Source organism: Ostrinia nubilalis, chromosome 10, assembly GCF_963855985.1.
Source record: "Ostrinia nubilalis chromosome 10, ilOstNubi1.1, whole genome shotgun sequence".
Lineage (NCBI taxonomy): Eukaryota > Metazoa > Arthropoda > Insecta > Lepidoptera > Crambidae > Ostrinia > Ostrinia nubilalis.
The window spans coordinates 104,510-126,005 of record NC_087097.1 but is presented as its reverse complement, the minus strand read 5'-3'; the positions used below and the strand labels follow the sequence as shown (position 1 = coordinate 126,005).

The 21,496-nt window shown below is 41.9% G+C and overlaps 1 protein-coding gene across 1 annotated transcript; it reads left to right on the top strand.

Annotated features, from left to right (window-relative positions):
- Positions 1-8,296: 8,296 nt before the first annotated feature.
- On the top strand, positions 8,297-21,191 carry LOC135075387 (metabotropic glutamate receptor 2-like). Its single transcript, XM_063969831.1, has 17 exons — positions 8,297-9,151; positions 14,533-14,734; positions 15,856-15,998; positions 16,569-16,739; positions 17,141-17,285; positions 17,363-17,614; positions 17,984-18,155; positions 18,234-18,340; positions 18,415-18,564; positions 18,673-18,806; positions 18,892-19,058; positions 19,129-19,287; positions 19,617-19,779; positions 19,856-20,069; positions 20,431-20,582; positions 20,674-20,896; positions 20,986-21,191. The coding sequence occupies exons 1-17, from the start codon at positions 8,297-8,299 to the stop codon at positions 21,189-21,191; spliced, it is 3,615 nt and encodes a 1,204-aa protein (XP_063825901.1).
- The last annotated feature ends 305 nt before the right edge of the window (positions 21,192-21,496 follow it).

Sequence of the window (21,496 nt, the reverse complement as noted above, 5' to 3'; positions counted from 1 at the left end):
GGTGTTTGGCGCATCGTGTGCCAAAATGATTTGGCGGATAGAATGGGTCATTTCCTATATTTTCAGCCCCCATAACACGTTCCATACCAGGCGGCTACTTTTAAATTAATTTTTTTAGTAATTTCACCAAAATACCCAAATCGCATCATTTAATTTCGATTTCAAAAAAAACTACTAGGCGCAGCCCTAAAGTAAATATTTTGTTTTGACGTGCATTAATGTAGGGTTGCATCAAATCTAAATTTATTGGCAAATATCATCTAGTTTTTTTAAAATTCAGCTTTGAAGTTTTCCGAAAAGTTAAATTCTGTAAAAAACTAGCCAAGTCTCGATGGAGCTGCTTGTTTATCTCTAAAAAGTAATGAAATCTAGACAAAGTCGTGCCAAGTCTATGGTTCCTTACTGCGATTTCTTTATTATTATAGTTAATGTTGTGTGACTTGGCCGTTGAAGTGTACAAAACCAGGTGCTCTATGACACCATTGCACCAATCTGTCGCCAGAACCGCTATCCATTGATGATGGAAAATTGCCACTTGGAAAACGTTGATTCAATAACCAGTCAATTGTAGGCTTAATAAAGCTGCGTATTTCAATAATACTTATGTATGATTATCTTAATAAAGATTGTTCAACGGCCAAGTCACACAACATTAACTATAATAATAAAGAAATCGCAGTAAGGAACCATAGACTTGGCACGACTTTGTCTAGATTTCATTACTTTTTAGAGATAAACAAGCAGCTCCATCGAGACTTGGCTAGTTTTTTACAGAATGTTTTTGGTGGGATTTCACTCCTTTTTGTAGAATGTGGCATAATTATTTAACGTCGTCGTCTTTAAATATTATCGACATTTTTTTACGATATTAAACAGTTAAACACAAATAAACTCAACGACAATGATATTATAGAACTATAGATATGTTACGTTCATAGAAATTACGATTTGAATCCGTGCCGAGCTATTCCAAATTGCACACATTGACAAATGTAACTGATAAGTGAAACAAAAGATACGAAATAGCACGCAAATGAAAGAGATAGCTATAGTTTTAACGATTCTGCACTAACTAATCTATGTCCGCAGCGCACGCATCCTTATCGCTCTAACGTCAAAACAAGATCGCTTTCTCTTTCTTAACTTGAACATGGCGCATGGTGTCTTGATTGTTTGCATAAATAATTGAAAATATAAATACTAAATAATTTTGCATAATCACATGTGGTAAGAGATCCCTTGTATTTTGTTTACTTTAGAGTCATAATTGGTACACTTTCGAAACACACACGATGGCATTTTTTATTTATTTTGGTAAGAACACAGGAACTTACGGTGTGGTACGCACGCGATTGCGCACGACGCAGGCCACACGAAGACTAAACACAAGACGTCCCAATTGGGACGTATTTGAGTATTCACAGCGCGAGCGCTTATAACATATCTGCTTTTGTTTTTATATAATATCATTGCTCAACGACCTTTAAAATGGACAATGAATCAGAATGGTTTTAATATCATACATAACCTTAACCTTAGCGAACCTTACGATATAATAAACGAAATGTAAATAAATTACACAACATTCAACTTAATCGACGGGGGGGTCTAGAAAGGAAAAAAAATCTGGACACCGCGGTGCAGAAAATCGACGCTCAAAGTGCTAGCGCCATCTAGCGGTGAGCGGTACAGGCGAACACCACGATGCCGGTGTGGCGCTAGTAGTATTGATTATGAATTATGGTGTTACTCCAGATCTTCGATTTTCCTGGTTTTTATAGTTTTCCCTTAATGTGGCCATTAAACCCTAACTCTGTACCAAATTTCAGCTCTCTGAGTTAATGGGAAGTACTAGTTCTATTTTGATGATCATCAGTGAGTGAGTGTCACAAATGCGAAACTTTGCTTTCGCTTAACTTCGGAACTAAATGACCTACAGACTTGAAATTTTGGATTTTAAGTCTGTGATTATAGCTTACTAGATAACGAAAATTTCAGCGTTCTGGTCTTATCCAGAGGTTCTCAAATAGGGGCCTGAAAATGCGGCGAAATGGTTCCAGTAAAGGATGGTACGGCAGTGTTTGCTTCGCGCTCGACTTGGCGGGGGCACTGCCGTGCCCCCAGAAATGGACTGAACATTTAAGTTTACAAGGGTATAATTTTTTTTTTAAAAGAGATAGCGATCTTCGGATTTTATCAAAACTTCTCTAGTCTATCCTCATTCAAACGGTATACTAATCTTGTTTAAATAATAACAACAACTTCACAAATTCCTTAAATTAGTGCATTGACTCTACTCGGACTGATTTGCGAAATTTGTGTTTATAGCTCCTTTTTGTGTGAATAGCACGTAGAACACCTAACAGGTAAAAATTATTTATCTTATGCAATGTAAAAACCTTTTCTCTATCGTTTTTCAATGTGGATTTCTTGAAATTAAAGACGAAAATAATTATTTTGATCGTTTATTAATTATTACAAATTTTGTTCAAAATGTCCGCCTCGGCAACGTATACACTCACGACATCTTCTTCTAATTTCGACTGTTGTCGTATGCAGCCACATTTCTCTTTTTATTACTAATAAGGCGTTTTCTATTCGTTGTAGTTTTTCTATTGTTTGAATCCGTTACGTACACCAGTTCTTTAGCTTATCCCCAGACGTAAAAATCGAACGGAGTTAGGTCTGGGGAACGTGTAGGCCACTGTATAGGGCCATCTCTTCCAATCCACGAGTAGAAAACGCCTTTGTAGTAATAAAAAGAGAAAATTAGAAGAAGATGTCGTGAGTGTATACGTTGCCGAGGCCATTTTGAACAAAATTTGTAATAATTAATAAACGATCAAAATAATTATTTTCGTCTTTAAATTCAAGAAATCCACATTGAAAAACGATTGGGAAAAGGTTTTTACATTGCATAAGATAAATATTTTTTACCTGTAGGTGTTAAACGTGCTATTCACACATAAAGGGGCTATAAACACAAATTTCGCAAATCAGTCCGAGTAGAGTCAATGCACTAATTTAAGTAATTTGTGAAGTTGTTGTTATTATTTAAACAAGATTAGTATACCGTTTGAATGAGGATAGACTAGAGAAGTTTTGATAAAATCCGAAGATCGCTATCTCTTTTAAAAAAGAAAATTATACCCATGTAAACTTAAATGTTCAGTCCATTTTTAACTTTTCTGAAAACTTCAAAGCTGAATTTTAAAAAAACTAGATGATATTTGCCAGTAAATTTAGATTTGATGCAACTCTACATTAATGCACGTCAAAACAAAATATTTACTTTAGGGCTGCGCCTAGTAGTTTTTTTTTAATCGAAATTAAATGATGCGATTTGGGTATTTTGGTGAAATTACTAAAAAAATTAATTTAAAAGTAGCCGCCTGGCATGGAACGTGTTATGGGGGCTGAAAATATAGGAAATGACCCATTCTATCCGCCAAATCATTTTGGCACACGATGCGCCAAACACCCTGTATATAGCTCGTATTGGCCTTTGACCTTATATTGCAATAACTAGAAAATCTATTTTCATATATTTTCTTTCAAATGAAAGACGTCCAATGACTGGACAAAATCTTCCCTAAGAATTTCGACAACTATTAATTATATTTAGTAATATTTTGGTAACAAAAACATCTTGGGTTATAGGCTCCTTTTCTCCGAGCATAAACTAATTTAGAAACAAGATTTTCTTTAACGATTTTTCAAATAAAAGTTTTAGGACATAAAAAGTGAAAGCTACCCGATTAAGCTGCGACCCTTTAATTAATGTGCTTTCCCCAGCCCCAGCTTTAGTTTAAGCTTTTAATTATCCATCTGAATGAATTTGCATTCTAAATCAAAAAGTTTAACTATCTCGGGTGATTCATTAATTGTTAAACTTGTTTCTTCAATTTAAAGTAAATGTTTTTGTAAACATTTATAGTAAAACTCGCTATGAGAAGTGATGATTTTTTAGGGTTCCGTAGCCAAATGGCAAAAAACGGAACCCTTATAGATTCGTCATGTCTGTCTGTGTGTCCGTCCGTATGTCACAGCCATTTTTTTCCGAAACTATAAGAGCTATACTGCTGAAACTTGGTAGGTAGATGTATTCGGTGAACCGCATTAAGATTTTGATGCAAAAATAAAAAAATAATAATAAATATTGGGGGCTCCCCATACTTAGAACTGAAACTCAAAAATTTTTTTTCATCAAACACATACGTGTGGGGTATCTATGGATAGGTCTTCAAAAATTATATCGAGGTTTCTAAAACATTTTTTTTCTAAACCAAATAGTTTGCGTTACAGACGCTTCCAAAGTGGAAAAAAGTTGGTCCCTCCCTCTAACTTCTAAAATAAGAAAATTAAAAATCTAAAAAAAACATATGATGTACATTACTATAAAAACTACCAACGAAAATTGTTTTGAACGAGATCTAGTAAGTAGTTTTTTTTTAATACCTCGTAAATCGTAAACCGCTTATTACCGCGTAATCTTTCATACTAATAACTTAAATAAAAAAAAAAAATTTTAATTTCATAAATCAATGGTACGGAACCCTCGGTGCGCGAGTCCGACTCGCACTTGTTTTACATAAGATTATGTATATTTCATCATAAAGGTAGCAGGAAAGCGCTGGACGCAGGCCGCTACCAACCGGGTAACATGGAAAGCATTGGGGGAGGCCTATGTCCAGCAGTGGACGTCCTATGGCTGAGTTGATGATGATGATGATAATATTATTATGTATATTTAGCGTTACAAATCAGAAACTATCTGAAACCAGATCTTATCGTATCGATGAAATTTTAAAGACCAATGTTTTAGTTCCGATTAATATAATTCTTTACGATATATTAGTACATCGAGCGTAATCAAATATCCGTACATCCCACCTACAATTAGCTACTACTATTTCACCCAAAACACTATGAAATGTTACCTATTACAATATTAATAGCTAGCCAGGAAGCGCCTATTAATCAAAATGTGGTTTACTCAGCCGACTTAATGGCGGCCTTGAGAAGTGTGAGACGAGAATTTTATAACAGCTACGTTCATTAATTAGATCCTTGTAACTGGATCACCCACAATTACCTACTTTCAGGTCGATGGCTCATTTGAAGCATCACTCTTCATTGTGATGCGAACAGGTCCCTATTTGTTTCCCCTAATGACCAACAACAGCGAGCGGCGCTGATTGAAAACTAATTACTGGTTGATCTCGGCTCGCTCGTGCGCGGCTCTGTGCGGACGCCGCATGACGCCGCGCCGCGCCGCGCCGCAATCAACGGCAAACATGACGTACCTATATTGCTTATTCTTTCAGTAATATGGTTCAACTATTGCAAATGGTTATGTAGAGTCGGTTTTGCTGATAGTATTGCTCGTTATCTAGGATTTATAGTAAGAAAGTTCATTGTACCCGAGTTTCAGAAAAATACACGAACATTTTTGCCGTTCTCATTCGAAGGTTCACTTGACGCATTACCGTACATCAGCATTGACTCCGACGTCGGTATCTGAAGCTCAAGCGCAGGAAGCCGCCGTTAAATTGATTTAATGTGGTTACAGATTCGTTGGAATGCGCACGACTGTGGTATAACGGCGGGCACGGGCCGCTGGACTAATAATTACTTTATCATCACACGCCATTACGCCATTTCGCTAACTATTATGTGTGATAAGCGTGGTTTACATGAAGCGATTCAATTATTCTGATGATGTATACGAATATTCTGTAAGCTGATACAGCTCCACATTTTGGATTATCAAGGCGAAACCATTGGCGAGAAAATACGTGCACAGATGTTTCAATTGTGCTAAATTGAATGCTACTACCAAATGTCGACCTACAAGCTTTCAAGAAGAGAGCTTATTTACACCTTAAAGGCCGGCAACGCACCTGTAACGCCCCCAGGACTACGCGTGTCTATGGCCGACGGTAATCACTTACCATCAGGTGATCTGTCTGTTCGTTTGCCCCATTAAAAAAAATGTGCATACTAGTAGAAGTCGCCTTATTTCTGGCGTATGTAAAACAATATCTGTTAGAATATCGTCATATATTAAGAGAAGATCATACCTACTAGCCGACTTGATCCACTTCCAAAGTTGTATTTAGGATTCATCTTTTTTAGGATTGTAAAATTAAGTAAGTAAAATAATTCGTGTTTGGACAGACCCCTTCACAAATATAATAATTTGTCCTAGGACGACCTAGTTTATAATATTCGTACTCGTACGAATATAATTTATCATTCCAGAGAATTCAGACTACTCTCGGATTTATTTATATTTCTTATCGCGGTATCTGACTGCCAGTTTAACTTCTATCACGTCTTCTACAAGTACGTTCTTACTCAAGAGTAAGTGCAGCAAAAGTTTATTTGGGATAAGATAATATAAGATAATTTATTTATTTGCTTATAACATGGTAGGTATACATAATTAAATATCGGTGTTACATGTTAAAATGTGCTCATGTTCTGCTTCATCCAAGAATGCATGATGAATGAGTGATGTAACATCAACTTTGAAATAGCTATTTTATACAATCAGAGATTGTGCTTAGAAAAGCATAATATTAAAATTATTTTCACCAGCAAATACTTATCTTAACTCAAGAGACCGAGAGAAAAGTCTAATCTTTATTCACTGAGCCGAGCCAATACGGCCACAAATATCGTTGCGCACTAAATAACGCTTAATTGGCGCTCTACATCACTCGCAGCGCGCGTATTGGTTGGTAATTTGAGACAAATCTCGCCATATGACGCTCACTAGTGCTTAGCTCATTTAGCTATAATTGTTATATTAGTTTAATAAAGCATCAAGCAGCAATAGCGGCTTATCTTTATACTAAAATTCTATATACGGCTTAGGTATTACTTATTATGAGCGAAGTAATCAATGTACACTCGACCTACTATTAACTCACACAAGCATCAATCACCCACCCATTATAACATTGATTTATAGTACTAATGCGCATACAGATCTTTCCATTTTTGGCAAACACCAGTTTTGGTCCACGAGACAGGCTCGCCTAGTGTGGGAACCAAAGATACCTTCTCTCATATAAGTACATTACATTAAAATAAGAGCTTCCTCGTTGTGAATAAAAAAAGAAGTCCGTACATAGAATAAGTAAGATTTTTTATCTTCTTTTTGTAATGTTTAAAGAAACCATAAACTTGGTACGTTTTAGTTTAAAGAACTCATTTAAGTAATTCCTTTTTAATTTTATATTAATATATGAATGTTCCGTTGCCGTTACCAATCGCAACGACTGACAACAGATTTACATTAGTTAATTAAACACAATTTTACAGTTTTCTAATGCGCCGTAGAATTTTTAGGCTGATTCTGAGATAAGCAATCGGTTCAGCAAGTCGATAAAATGTGCATAATAAGTATTTTGTTTACCATCATTCACCGTCTATCTTACCAAGTCGTCAATTTTTATTCTAGAACTTCAAAACTTAAAGTGTTCAAAACAGACGATAAGAATCTTGAATTAAGTTGCATATTGGGAACAGTCGAGACGAAATTGCTGCTCGAGCCAAAGTCGAGCCCAGGAACTAAACTCGCATGTTTCAGTGATATTTGTTAATACGAGTACTAAACAAGTTAGACATGAAGTGAAGCAATAACTTCGCGACAAGGAAACAGTAGGTAGTTAAAACCATTTTATTTAAAAAAGAGTCAATTATATCGATGCTGCAGTAGAGCTTAGATAAGTAAATAAATAATTTATAATGCATGTCCTGTACGAGTACATGAACTTTCTGTATAGTCTTAATTTCAGTAATCCAAAAAATATTCAGAAGACAATGGCTCCCCACGCAGGCCGCGAGGCGAGTGCGAGCAGCGACCGTTCCACACCGCGCGCCGCCCGCCGCCGCCGCCGCCGCCCGCCGTCCGCCGTGCGGCACTCCGCCGCGCTCCCACGCCGGGCCCGCGCGCGCCGCCGCTCCGCACGCGACAAACTTTACGCGACTTACGAGCAGCGCTCACCGGTCGCTCCACACCTCCTACCATGTGTACAGTGGACAAGTTTCGGTCAAACGAAATCAATGAGAAAGAATATTCACGTTACTAAATAGTAGTTTTCAAGTATCAAATAATGTGCCAACATTTTTTAAACTACTTCAATGTTACTTAAATGCAGTGCGTAGTGTTAAAATAATGCCAACGTTGTAAAGTAATGACTGTATTCGATATAAGTTATCAGTTAATTATGACGAAGAAATAATGTGTTCTTCCATCACGATGCGATACGAGCGTTTGTAAAGTATGGCGCGAGCTGTGGCGCTGACGGCGCTGCTGGCGCTGCTGCAGCCCGCGCACGACGCGCGCCGCGTGCTGGCGCTCGAGCCCGCGCGCAACCGCACGCCCGCCGCCGGCCGCCTGCTGCACACAGACGTGCGGTGGCTCGCGCCAGACCCGGCTCAGCCCGACAGATTCACCAGAATTCTCCACCGAATTGTTATTTTGGATGAACATGAACATTTTCTGCTGAACTCGTCACTCACTCTGAGCGATCATTTGAAATTGCTCGATGGCTCCGACGACCTTATCATATTCGAAAACTACGTGACCAAGAAATATGGCCGATTCAAGAGAGCTGCTCACTCGTTGATATCACCCTTTGACATGTCCAAATTGTTCAAAAAAAATAAATTAAAAAGTAAACAGGAAGGCCCATCGGCACCGAGTGCAGCTCCTCTTCAGTCGAGTGACAAACTTTTTGGATATGAGCCTACGGCTGTGGCGACGGCCGCTTTGCCTCCGATTGAGCTTACTATAACACATAGTACAGAAAGTCCCACATCAAAGCCTCCGGCTTCGACTGCGCCTGCAACTAAAATCACGGCAGCCACTTTAGACACGGCGACTGAAGTCAAAGCTTCGAACATAGTTCAGGTCTCGTCGTCGACACAAAAGCCCGCCCTAAGCACAAGCAAGCCGAGCAAGCCCCGGTCTAAAAGTAAGACGAAGGCGCCTCGCAAGCCCAAGGCCGCCGCGCCGCTGGCCAGCCGGCGCGAGGCGCGCGTGGCCGTCAAGAAGAAGGCGGACAACGAGACCGCGTGGCCGGTCAAGCACGCCGCCGTCGTCGAGGGGGACATCGTGCTGGGGGGACTCATGATGGTACGTCTTCATTTCACTTTCCATTTAATAGTCTGTGTACATCCGTATATTTGTATCTAATAACATGAACTGTCGTATTCTTAGGTACTTACGGCTTACTTATTTACACAGTTAAATAGTTAAAAGCACAATACAGTAAAATCAAGACTGTTAATATATTTTAATAACATCATCAAGTAATGACTGTGTCATCATATTTTTTACCTTTTTTTCGTCGATAAAAATAGGTCTAGTTTCACCTATTTTCATATGTGGTGCACTTTATCAAAACTGTGTGCTTACCATGAGTTTACGTTAGGTGTGCTCGCTAGCGACTGCGTAACAAAATTACATTTTAAGTAGGTACAGTATGACATATTGTGCAGCGCCTCTAGCGGTTACTTTCAAGAAATAAAATTTTCATAGATTTTTTTGACATACTCGCTAGCGAGCACACCTAACGTAAACTCATGGTAAGCACACTGTTTAACTTTTGATGTCGTTGTGAATCAACTTTATTGAGTCATCATCGTTATCAAATAAGGTTTGCGTTCCGTAGCTGGTTCTATGGTTTAATATTCCTCGTATGTGATTTTTACATTACTAAATAATTTTAAACTGAATATCAGTATTCCCTTTGCCCACCCACTCATTATACCGCCAAAGTGGTCCCGTATACACACAAATACTCTAACTCAAGGACGGTCGATATGAAGATTCCACATTTCTCGGATTAGGATCATAACCAGTGCGTGATCGCAATTGATTATAATATTCTGAATTTACTATAAAATAAATACGAATTTTAAGAATCTATAGTGGTTGGTTATAAATCGCTATGCCCTATTGCAAGTCGCAACAGCACGCATTATTAAAGTTAAACGTATAGGTAGAGTGATACAAAAAAAGATATAAGTAGCTCACACTCACAAGATCTACATCGCGTACGCAAATAAACAGGAGAGTATTTTCAACAGTATTTGTCAATCAGGCAAGTACCTACCCACCCGTATTAGGTTACTCATATACGTCATCTATTCGATGGTTATTCACACAATTTTTCTTCGTCGGTTATTGACATGACCGCATACATCAATTCAACCAAGTTCTCTTTACAAACGAAGCATAAACCAAAATTGATATTCGCTGGGAGAAATTTATGGGGCGCCCGTACAAGTAACAATAGGTGGTATTCTTTACACACGCTACACGAGGCGCGGCGGCGTAAATCAAGCCGACAATCGCGCTCAGTCAGCGCGGGCGGGCGCGAGCGCGGCCACCAGTCAACCGAGCTTGACTTTATAGTGTAGGTAGGACATGCGTTGCTTTCGTGTGAAATAAAAAACATATCTTAGGCGTTGTTTACTGTAACATATGCGGCATATCCCGCATATCTTACAGTAAACAACCTCAAACAAACTGCTAAACATTAATGTCGTAAAAATTGACAAAATTCAAACTTTTTCAGGTTTCTGCTTCGGGCGTTATAATTTCAAAGCACATTATTTAGATCTCTCTACATTTTCATTATAATCATTTATTTAGAATAAAGCTGTATAAAGCTTAGATTCTACATAACTATTGTCAAAATCGTATAGGAAGCAAACACAATCAGCTCCTTACTAATAGAATATCAGAAACACTAATGCCTAAAAGATACCCAGGTAGGTAGGTACTATATTTTTTCTTCTGTTAAAGAACAGTAGTTTAGAAAACAAATAAAAAGAAAAATATGTTTGTGATATACATAACCTAGCATTTAATACCATAACATGAGGCGGCCTGGTGTTGCAAATGTTTATCGGCCCAACCCTCCCCATCCGATGACACGTTTACCCTTCACTATAAAAATATAATTGAGTCTCCCGTACACGATATTCTTGCAAATTTTCATGCAAATAGTCCCCAGCTGGGTAACAGATGGATCGACATCATGACTATGTTTATGTATGTAGGTAGACCCATCAATTAAATTGTGTAGGACTCCTCTAAATTTGGATTCCTCTGCATTTTATAGAATAGAATAGAATAGAATAGAAATCATTTATTTGCGTAAGAGACACGGTACATATTTGTTCAAATTATACATAAAGCAGTTTGTAAGTGCATGCGTGCTCTACCGAATGTCGGCATGCAAAAACTTAACAAAAATGTCACATTAAATAAATTAAAATTAAAAAGATGTCCATTAATAAAATCATAATAATATTACATGCTTGTCAGGTACACATTCATTTACATTGTTTATTTAAGTCAAAATATTCTTTCATGTCATAAAAGCACTCTCCAACAAGCCAGCGTTTTAATTTACGTAAAAACAAAGTAGTAGGTAATTGTCTAATTTCTAAGGGGATTCTATTATATATACGCGAATGGGCATTATATAACAGTTGTTATTATGGAGAGTACTATTATGTTGTGGCAACATCAGTTTGTGCGGGTCTCTTGGTCGTAGCCTCTGTATATGAGTTTCTGTTTTAAAGAATGACATGTTATGCCTTATGAAAGTTCCTATTTCAAAGATATACATGGCTGTCACTGTAAGTAAGTTGTATTTCTTAAACATAGGCCTGCAGCTTTCACGTGGCCCAATGCCACTTATGGCTCGCACACATTTTTTTTGAGCAACAAACACCTTTTGCACATCTGTTGAGTTTCCCCACAAAATTATTCCATATCTCAACACTGATGATACATAACCATGGTATGCCATGATGGCAGTCTTTTCATTTGTTGTATTTCTTAGACGATACAGAGCAAATACGAAACAGCTTAACTTCTTACATATACCCTGAACATGACTTTTCCAATTGCAATGGCGATCCAGTGTTATACCCAGAAATTTCGTCTCATGGACTTCATCTATAATTTGTTCTCGGCATTTTAAGTTTAAGTTTATGCTTTTACTTTTGACGTTATGAAACTGAATGTATTTAGTTTTTGAGGCGTTAATTAAGAGATTATTCTGTCTTAACCAGTTATCTACATTAACTATTGATTTATTAATCGAAGCTTCGTAGATCACCCCTTTCTCATTATTTGGTATAACAAGTGAAATATCATCTGCAAACAAGATAGTTTCAAAACGGGTAGCCTTCGGTAAGTCGTTTACATATAAAAGAAACAACAAGGGTCCCAGGACGCTTCCCTGAGGAATGCCCAATTTATTTTGTTGAAAGGATGACCTATAGTCAATCGCCTCGTTACTCTGATTAATTTTTGTGACCTGTACGCACTGCGTTCTGTCTGCAAGGTAACTCCTGATCCAGTTGAGCGCAGGTCCTCTAATGCCATATTTTTCGCATTTGACGAGGAGGATTTTGTGGTCAACTCGATCGAATGCCTTGCTAAGGTCAAAGAATATAGATGTAACTGGCACTTTGCTATCTATAAAATTGGTAACGCTACACATCAGTCTGTATCCTGCGAGAGTTGTAGATTTATGTTTCTGAAACCCATTCTGCTCCTTGGCTATGATATTATGTTTATCCAGAAAGTTTGTGATCCTAACTTTCATAGCCTTTTCAAAAAATTTTGAAAGAATAGGAACAAGAGTTATAGGCCGATAGTTATTTACATCCCGTTTGTCATTCTTTTTAAACAATGGTTTGACAATGGAGTGTTTAAGTGACTCTGGAAATAAACCTTGCTCAAATGATAAATTTATCAGATGCACTAGTATTGGCGCTAGATATTTGGCACACGCTTTAAGTATGGGCGTGGAGAGGTGATCTATTCCTACTGATTTTGTGCTATTCAAAGATTTAATAATATTTAGGACTTCACATTCCGTGCATGGTTTCAGAAATATACTAGTATTTAAATTGTCAACTAACTTATGGTCATATCTGCCATGTGTCAGGGGAGAGTTGGATACATTGATAAAGTGATTGTTAAACATTTCAGCAATTTGAAGAGGATCTTTAATATGTAAATGGTCATTGGTCATGTCAAAAATGTGTAGGTATTAAAGTCCTGAGGCGGATTTCAACGATTTTCTTTTAAAATAAATACATAGTCATATCTAATTTTATGATTTATCCATCAATTATTTTGGTTAAACAAAAAATCTGTAAATATTTAGGTACTCAAGTAGGTACTAGTACATTCTCCAAATCACACCTGTAACGTACGAGGACTCGTGGAAGCTCGGCCGCCCGCGCGCCCGTTGAAACTTTCCGGCGCCCATTGCGGGGCATCAGCCCGTCTTCCAACTTTTTTTCTTTTGTTTTGATTGCCAACGAAACCTTACACAATCTCGCAATTGTTTTGAGTCGTGTTCAGCGAGACGACGCTGCTGTAGGAAAAGAGTTCAAGATTGTGAATGTGTCAAATACTTAAAATCTACCAATCACAGAATGCAGGTATGCTTTTGAATTGAGGAGTTTTGAGTATTATGACAATGTTAGTAACGTTACAAATAGCTTTTGATAATGTGTAGTTAGGTAGTTTCCTTCGCCCGTCTGAAAAAGATTTTTTTTTAAATATGATAATAAATTAATGTGGACATAACGGAATAAAAAATACTGCTTATCTAGAATTCAAATTCAAATTATTTATTTGCAGAATGTGGTACATTAAATGTTATATAATGAAATGGAGCAGGAAATAAATAATAGATAAGAAATCGATCCCGTAAAGAACTATTACTTACTTTAAATTCATTACGGACTTACAGTCCTTTATAAATAAGTTTTTGTCCGCGTCAAATTCAGTTTGTCACAGGTCGTTAATTATAGCCTACCTATTTATTGTGTAATTCTGATGCATAAACAATAACACTGTCAGTTTCACCAACATCAGGCGAGTAGTTTTTAAATGGAAGAGCTGTGGAAAGAGTAACAAACATCCATACATCCATTCTTATAAACTTTTACTTTTAATAATTTAGTAGGATTTGAATCGATTGAAAAATGTGTAATTTTGGGCAAGTATTGTGGCTGGTATAGTTGTTGCAATTCACGAAGGCGAGTGGGCTTTACATGTGTGGTGGCTCGCTGCTGTTCGTTTTCAAAAGTTTTGAGAGACATTACACTATCGTAATGTGCATGTACACGTACGCACGCCTTCGTGAGTTGCAAGAACGTCTTATTTAAACCTAGATAAGAGTCCCTTAAGTGCGCCGAGAGTATCCGTGGTTTATTCAATGGGTATAGACTAAGAGCTAGTGAACGCCAGACCTACGTCATTTTATAAAAGTTGACAGTTCCTACTGCTTGCCAGACAATCTTTTGAGGTTAGCTGCACCAGCCACGATGACCCAAATTTCATAATGCATCAACATTTTTACCTATAGGTATTGAGTTGGGAGCATATGCTGACAAAATTTTAAGGTTTTATAAAATGAGGTAGGTCTGGCGTTCACTAGCTCTTAGTCTAGTGATGTACTTGCATATGGTCAGGTGCACAGCCGGTCGGAGGGCGCGACGTGCGGGCCGGTGATGGCGCAGGGCGGCGTGCAGGCGCTCGAGGCCATGCTGTTCGCGCTGGACGAGGCGGCGCGCGCGCGCCTGGGGCCGCCCGGCGTGGCGCTGGGCGCGCACGTGCTCGACGACTGCGACAACGACACCTACGGCCTCGAGATGGCGCTCGACTTCATCAAAGGTCAGGGCCAGTCTGTACTAGCGGCCGCCCGCGACTCCGTACGCGTGGATCCCGTTTTACACTCTTAGGGGTGGAGTTTCGTATAATATGTTCTTAGTGAGCACCTACGTTCTAAAAGGAACCCCCATTGAAAATTTGAGACTCCTAGCACTTGTAGTTTCTGAGATTACGTGATGAGTGAGTGAGTCAATCAGTCAATCAGTGACCTTTCGCTTTTATAAATATAGATTTCGTTCGTTTTAGCTAAATGTCGTCCACTGCTGGACAAAGGCCTCTTTCAAAGATTTCCACAACCGATCCTGCGCCGCCCGCATCCAGGCACCTCCCACGACCCTCAGTCACTAGATCGTCGGTTCACCTAGTGGGGGGCCTGCGCAAACTATGTCTTCCGACCCGTGGTTGCCACTCGAGAACTTTTCTGCTCTGCAAGCTATGTGCCCCGCCTACTGCCACTTCATTTTAGCAGTTTTGCGAGCTATGTCGGTTACTTTGGTTCTCCTGTGGATCTCCTCATATTTTATCTTTCAAAGAACAAATTCAAAGAACTACCTACATAGAATACAACATAAAGTAGATCTAACTAGTCTTTATTATTCGCGTGTCTGTGTTCAGTAACTTTCCCGTTTTCTCGCAATATACAGGTATCTGTTTCTCTCTACCAGTAAATTGGTAGTTAGCGCACTGTTAGAAGTAACAATGTCCTAACTGCCAATTTGCTGAGCCCTAATAGGTACTAAATAAACAAGGTAACCCAGGTTGTAGATTGCGAGGTGTTACTATACATTAATTATCAGTACCTACTTACACGATTTATTAATGGTAAAAGTACTTATAATTAAAGTACTTAAAGTTAAAGGTCGCGGGAAGAGCCTGGATGCGGGCAGCGCAGGACCGTTCATTATGGAAAACCTTGGGGGAGGCCTTTGTCCAGCAGTGGACGTCATTTGGCTGAAACGAAATTTACAATACCTTTACTTTGTAAATTTGTTTTCGACACAAAAAAAAAATATTGACACAAATTGTATAAAATAAAAGAACTGCTTCCGCGTTGTGGATAAAAAAAATAGTAATTTTACCCGAAAAACAATTTGTAGAAGTTGAAAAATATGACTTTTCTCCAGGTTCCATAAGCAACATCGACGACGCGGAGTACGCGTGCAACGCGACGGCGGTGCGCAAGGTGATCTCGGGCGTGGTGGGCGCCGCGTCCAGCGTCACCTCCGTGCAGGTCGCCAACCTGCTGCGCCTCTTCAAGATCCCGCAGGTGCGCGCAACCTTTTGTTGGAACTCCTCTACACGACGCCGGATATGCGGGCTACGCGACAGCACAGCGATTTGCCAAAATTTAACGAAATAACTTGGTATAAATCATAAGTTCTTATTGTATTTCTTTTGTGCCGAAGTCTGCCGAACTCTACCAAATTGGTACCAGATTACCTATTCCAATCCCATCACTGTAATAATATTCTGCCAGGAACATTTTTTGCTTCTTCTCTCAACGTTATTTGAAAGTCTTGGAACTAGAGTCTATTAGAATTTTATTTACGAAACACTAGAGTCGCCTCGTCGGCAGGAACCAGAGAGAAGGTTAAGTGGATTCGTATACTGGCAATAAAAGCAGCCGCCTTTTAAAATACCTAAAGCAAACAGGCACCTAATCAATGATTAAAAATACGTTTGGCGGAAATACAAAATCAATTTGAAGTATAGGTCGCGCAACAAGAGTTATAAAAAGATAATTTAGTACATAAGTACGAGTAAACCTTAACCTTCAATATGAAGGTTATGAAGGTTATGACAGTGACTGGGACTATCTTTTGTGTGGTTGTCGTAGGTGTCGTTTTTCTCGACGTCGCCGGAGCTGTCCAACAAGGCGCGCTTCGAGTACTTCACGCGCACCATCCCGTCCGACCTGCACCAGGTGCGCGCCATGGTCGAGATCGTCAAGAAGCTCGGCTGGCGATACGTCTCCATCATCTATGAAGAATCCAACTACGGGATCAAGGTACCTACTTAAACTATGAGACAACTCCCTCCCTTAGGAATATTTCCATGTATTTTTCTTCTTCTTCCTCGGTCCCTCACTGATGAGGATCGTGACCACATTATAGTTTTCCTCCACAGACTGCGGTCATAAGCTCATAATATTTTTACACAATAATTCAAAATACACAATACTTCAGCAATATTTAACCTCCTGATCTTATTTAAAATTAACTAAACTTGTTACGTAAAGTTACTCGCGAAAACTCGTTAAAAATTTAATTAAGTATCAAGGATGTGGAAGTCATTAGGGGAGACCTATGTTCAGCAGTGGACGTCTTGTGATGAAATGATGATGATGATCAAAATTAAATATGTGACATAATGCGTAGATAACGATTTTTATGAAAATGCACATTTCAGGCTTTCGAAGAGTTAGAGACGTTGCTGGCGCGGAACAACATCTGCATCGCGGTGAAAGAGCGGCTCGTGAAGGACTCGGGCGAGGCCGACGACAACGCCTACGACGCCATCGTCGCGCGCCTGCTGTCGCGGCCCCGAGCGCGCGGTGCGTTCCCTGCCTCTGCATGCGTGAACTGCGTAGTTGTGTGGCGTTACCAATCAGGAGTCGGTCGGTGGTTGCAGGCGTGATCGTGTTCGGGTCGGACCAGGAGGTGGCGGGCGTGATGGCGGCGGCCACGCGGCTGCGCGCCACGGACGCGTTCGGCTGGGTGGGGTCGGACGGCTGGTCGGCGCGCGCGCTCGTGTCGGACGGCCACGAGGCGGCCGTGGAGGGCACCATCAGCGTGCAGCCGCAGGCCAACCCTGTGCGCGGCTTCCGCGAGTACTTCCTCAACCTCACCGTCGAGAACAACCCCAGGAACCCCTGGTTTGTCGGTAAACCTCGCGCCACGTGCTGCTAGCATTGCTTGCACTGTACTAATATGATCCATTATTGTAGAATTTTGATAAAACTGTATTTTTTGTAGTAAATGTACTTTTATTCAGCCAACTCGCAATATTTTGAGATAACAGATTTTTTTATGTTTCAAATCGCTAAAATACTGTAAAAAGACTACAGGTCAGTTATTCAAGTCAGAAATACTCTTCGTTGATCCTTCATTATGCAGGAATTTGAGGAATTTCTAGATAAACTCGCATTTGAAATATTTCAGCAGGTTCATTAAGATTATCATGAATATGATTTCGAACCGATATTTCAGCGGCAAGCTACAGCTGGTGGTGACGTTGGCATTGTGTGCGCAGAGTTCTGGGAGGACCAGTTCCGCTGCCGCTACCCGGGCAGCGCGCGCACGCCCTACAACGCGGCCTACCGCGCCTGCAGCGGCCGCGAGCGCCTGTCGCCCGACAACACGCACTTCGAGGCGCAGCTGCAGTTCGTGGCCGACGCCGTGCTGGCCTTCGTGCACGCCATCAGGTCACCGCGATCCACCAATCAATACCTCGTGAACTCTCACAATAGTTAATGGCATCTGTATTTTAAATACTGTTACAGAGACATGCACACTGACCTCTGCGGTGGCAAACCTGGACTCTGCGAAGCGATGCGCCCTGCGAGCGGCTCTACCCTCTTACGATATCTTCGACAAGTACAATTTACAGGTATTCCATCAACTTTTACAGAAATTATTTTACATTTTTAAACATCACATGACTCAATAGATAAATAATTTCAGGCTTAAGCGGAGACGAATTCCATTTTGACAACAACGGAGACGGACCGGCGCGCTACAATATACTTCACTTCAAACAAGTTTCCAAAGGGGTTTACCGTTGGCTGAAAGTCGGCAGATACCTCGACGGGGAGCTGGAGTTGGATATGAATGGTATGTTTTACTGTCAGTTGAAATAATGCTTCAGGATTAAAAATCTTTTTATTGCCCTGAGATTGTGATTATTGTGCTTCGTTTCGTAAACGATCGTGCTTAATGCAGAGATCCAGTTCAAGTGGGACGAGCGGCGGCCGCCCGAGTCGGTGTGCAGCGCGGAGTGCGAGCTCGGGCAGGCCAAGCAGTACGTGGAGGGCGAGAGCTGCTGCTGGCACTGCTTCAACTGCACGCAGTACGAGGTAACACGTGTACAATGGTCGCATGGTCGGGGTGTCTCGCCAGTAGCCTTAATCTGGACCAGCTTTAGCGTACTCTTGTTTGCAGATCCGGTCGCCGGTGTCGGAGACGGCGTGCGTGGAGTGCCCGCTGGGCACGCTGCCGGACGCGGCGCGCGTGCGCTGCGCGCCCGTGCCCGAGCTGTACCTGCGGCCCGACGCGCCCGCCGCCATCGGCGCCATGGCCTTCTCCTCGCTCGGCGTGCTGCTCACCACGTAACGTATCCGTGCCGCTCGATCGTGTCCCGCGCCCGGAGCGGTTGTCGACAGCGACTCGTGGTTGCAGGCTGGTGGGCGGCGTGTGGGCGGCGCGCGGCGACACGCCGGTGGTGCGCGCGAGCGGGCGCGAGCTGTCGTTCGTGCTGCTGGCCGGCATCCTCATGTGCTACCTCGTCACCTTCGCGCTCGTGCTGCGCCCCACCGACGTGCTGTGCTCGCTGCAGCGGTATGACTCTCGCGACGATAATTTTTTTCCATGCTAATATTTGTTTAAATAAATGGTCAACCTACAATTAATTTTTAAATTCTAAATATAACTTCAAACTCTTCGCATCCGTTTAAGCTTAACCGACTTATCTAGTCGCAACAACTCGCCTACAGTTGCCGACTATAATGGAATGGGCGGAAATGATAATGAGCTTAGCCACTACAAACTGCTATTATTAATCGCATTTAAAACTTCACATTTTCGTTGTCCGGGTGGAAAGAAATCTATATTAGATAATCTGTATGTATAATACTTTTAAGTTAAACTTAATTAATTACTCATTTCAGCTTTGGAACTGGTTTTTGCTTCACCGTAGTCTATGCTGCTCTGCTCACAAAAACCAACAGGATAGCGAGAATATTTGACGCCAGCAAACATTCGGCCCGAAGACCATCTCTAATATCGCCGAAATCTCAACTCGTCATTTGCTCAATCTTAGTATCGATCCAGGTCAGTACTCGTCTTCGTTGTCGCGACAATTTAACATGAGTATAAGTATGTACAAGAGTTACTTCGCGCGCCGCAGGTGGTGGTGGTGGTGGTGTGGCAGATCGTGTCGCCGGCGCGCGCCATCCACCACTACCCGAGCCGCGAGGACAACATGCTGGTGTGCGACTCGTACGTGGACGCCTCCTACACCATCGCCTTCTTCTACCCCGTCGTGCTCATCGTCGTGTGCACCGTGTACGCCGTGCTCACGCGCAAGATCCCGGAGGCCTTCAACGAGAGCAAGCACATAGGTACCCAATAAAGCTATTTCATTTCATCAACAGCCCTTTACAGTCCACTGCTGGACTATGAGCCTCCTCCACTATAGTGGAGGGTTTTGCCATAATCTCCACGCTTGGCAGGCGGGTTGGAGATCGCAGTTTAAAAGATTGATGTTTTTCAGAGAGCGCTGCTGCCCATTCTCTGTTTGATGTGTAGTCCCTAAGTCGGCTCTTACGACACCCGCGGGAAGAGTAGGGGTTGGTGACAAATGTATTCTACTCTGCCGTCACCACACGGCTTGCACGGCAATTTCATTTCATTTCAAACATTTTCATCGTAACCGACAACAAAGCATTATATTGACAAAACCTTTGCGCTCATTTCTCACAGGGTTCACGATGTACACGACGTGCGTGATCTGGCTGGCGTTCGTGCCGCTGTACTTCGGCACCGCGAGCCACGTGCCGCTGCGCGTCACCAGCATGGCCGTCACCATCTCGCTCAGCGCCAGCGTCACACTGATCTGTCTATTCTCACCGAAGGTATTAAAAATCAAAAATAAAATCAAATTGTTTTCAAAAACGTTACGTTACGTTCTCAGTTTCGACACTGAACATGTTTTTTCCGTTCCAGCTGTACATAATAATAGTGAGGCCGGAGCGCAACGTACGCGCCAGCCTGATGCCGCCCAAGTGGCGCTCGATGAGCGGCGTGGGCGCGGGGGCGGCGGGGGCGGGAGGGGGGCGGCGCGGCGCGGCCGGTGGCGCCGTGTGCGCCGCGCTCGTGGGCGCCGCGCCGCTGCCGCGCGCGCCCGACCTCACGCCCTCCACCGACCTCTCCACGCTCAACGACACCGGTGCGGTGACCGAGCGACTCGTGCTTTTTGACTTTAATGATAAAATGCGTGGACTACGACTGAGATCCTTTTTTCCCCACATTTTCCAGAACGAAGCTCGTCGGACCGTCAGGTGCAGACGGACGAGAGCGCGCTGTACCCGCGCCTGAGCCTGGAGGCGCGCGCGGGCGACGGCGGCGTGCGGCTGGACGCGCGGCGCCTGGCGCGCGCCGGCCTGCCCGCCTTCCCGCCCGCCCCCGCCCCGCCCGCCCCCGCGCCCGCCGTGGCGCTCGTGGGCGCCGAGCTGGCCTTATAGCGCGGGCGCGAGCGCGCGAGGCCGCGACGCATGCCCGTGCTCGTGTGAGGCTGCGGACTGTCCGATTCACCCGATGGCATTGTTTTGATCGAATACACTCCACAAGACGAACCGGATGGCACGACTCCGAATTAGCGACACCGAATTTAATTTACTTCCGAAGCGTTGCTTGACTTGGGTGGGTCTTTCTAGTCTATTTTATTTACTCGAGTAAAAAAATCAAAAGTGTCTGTATTTGGATAGTTAAACTAATGAAAATAGTAGGTACTTGCAAATCTTGAATTTCCTCTTCCGTCTATTAAATT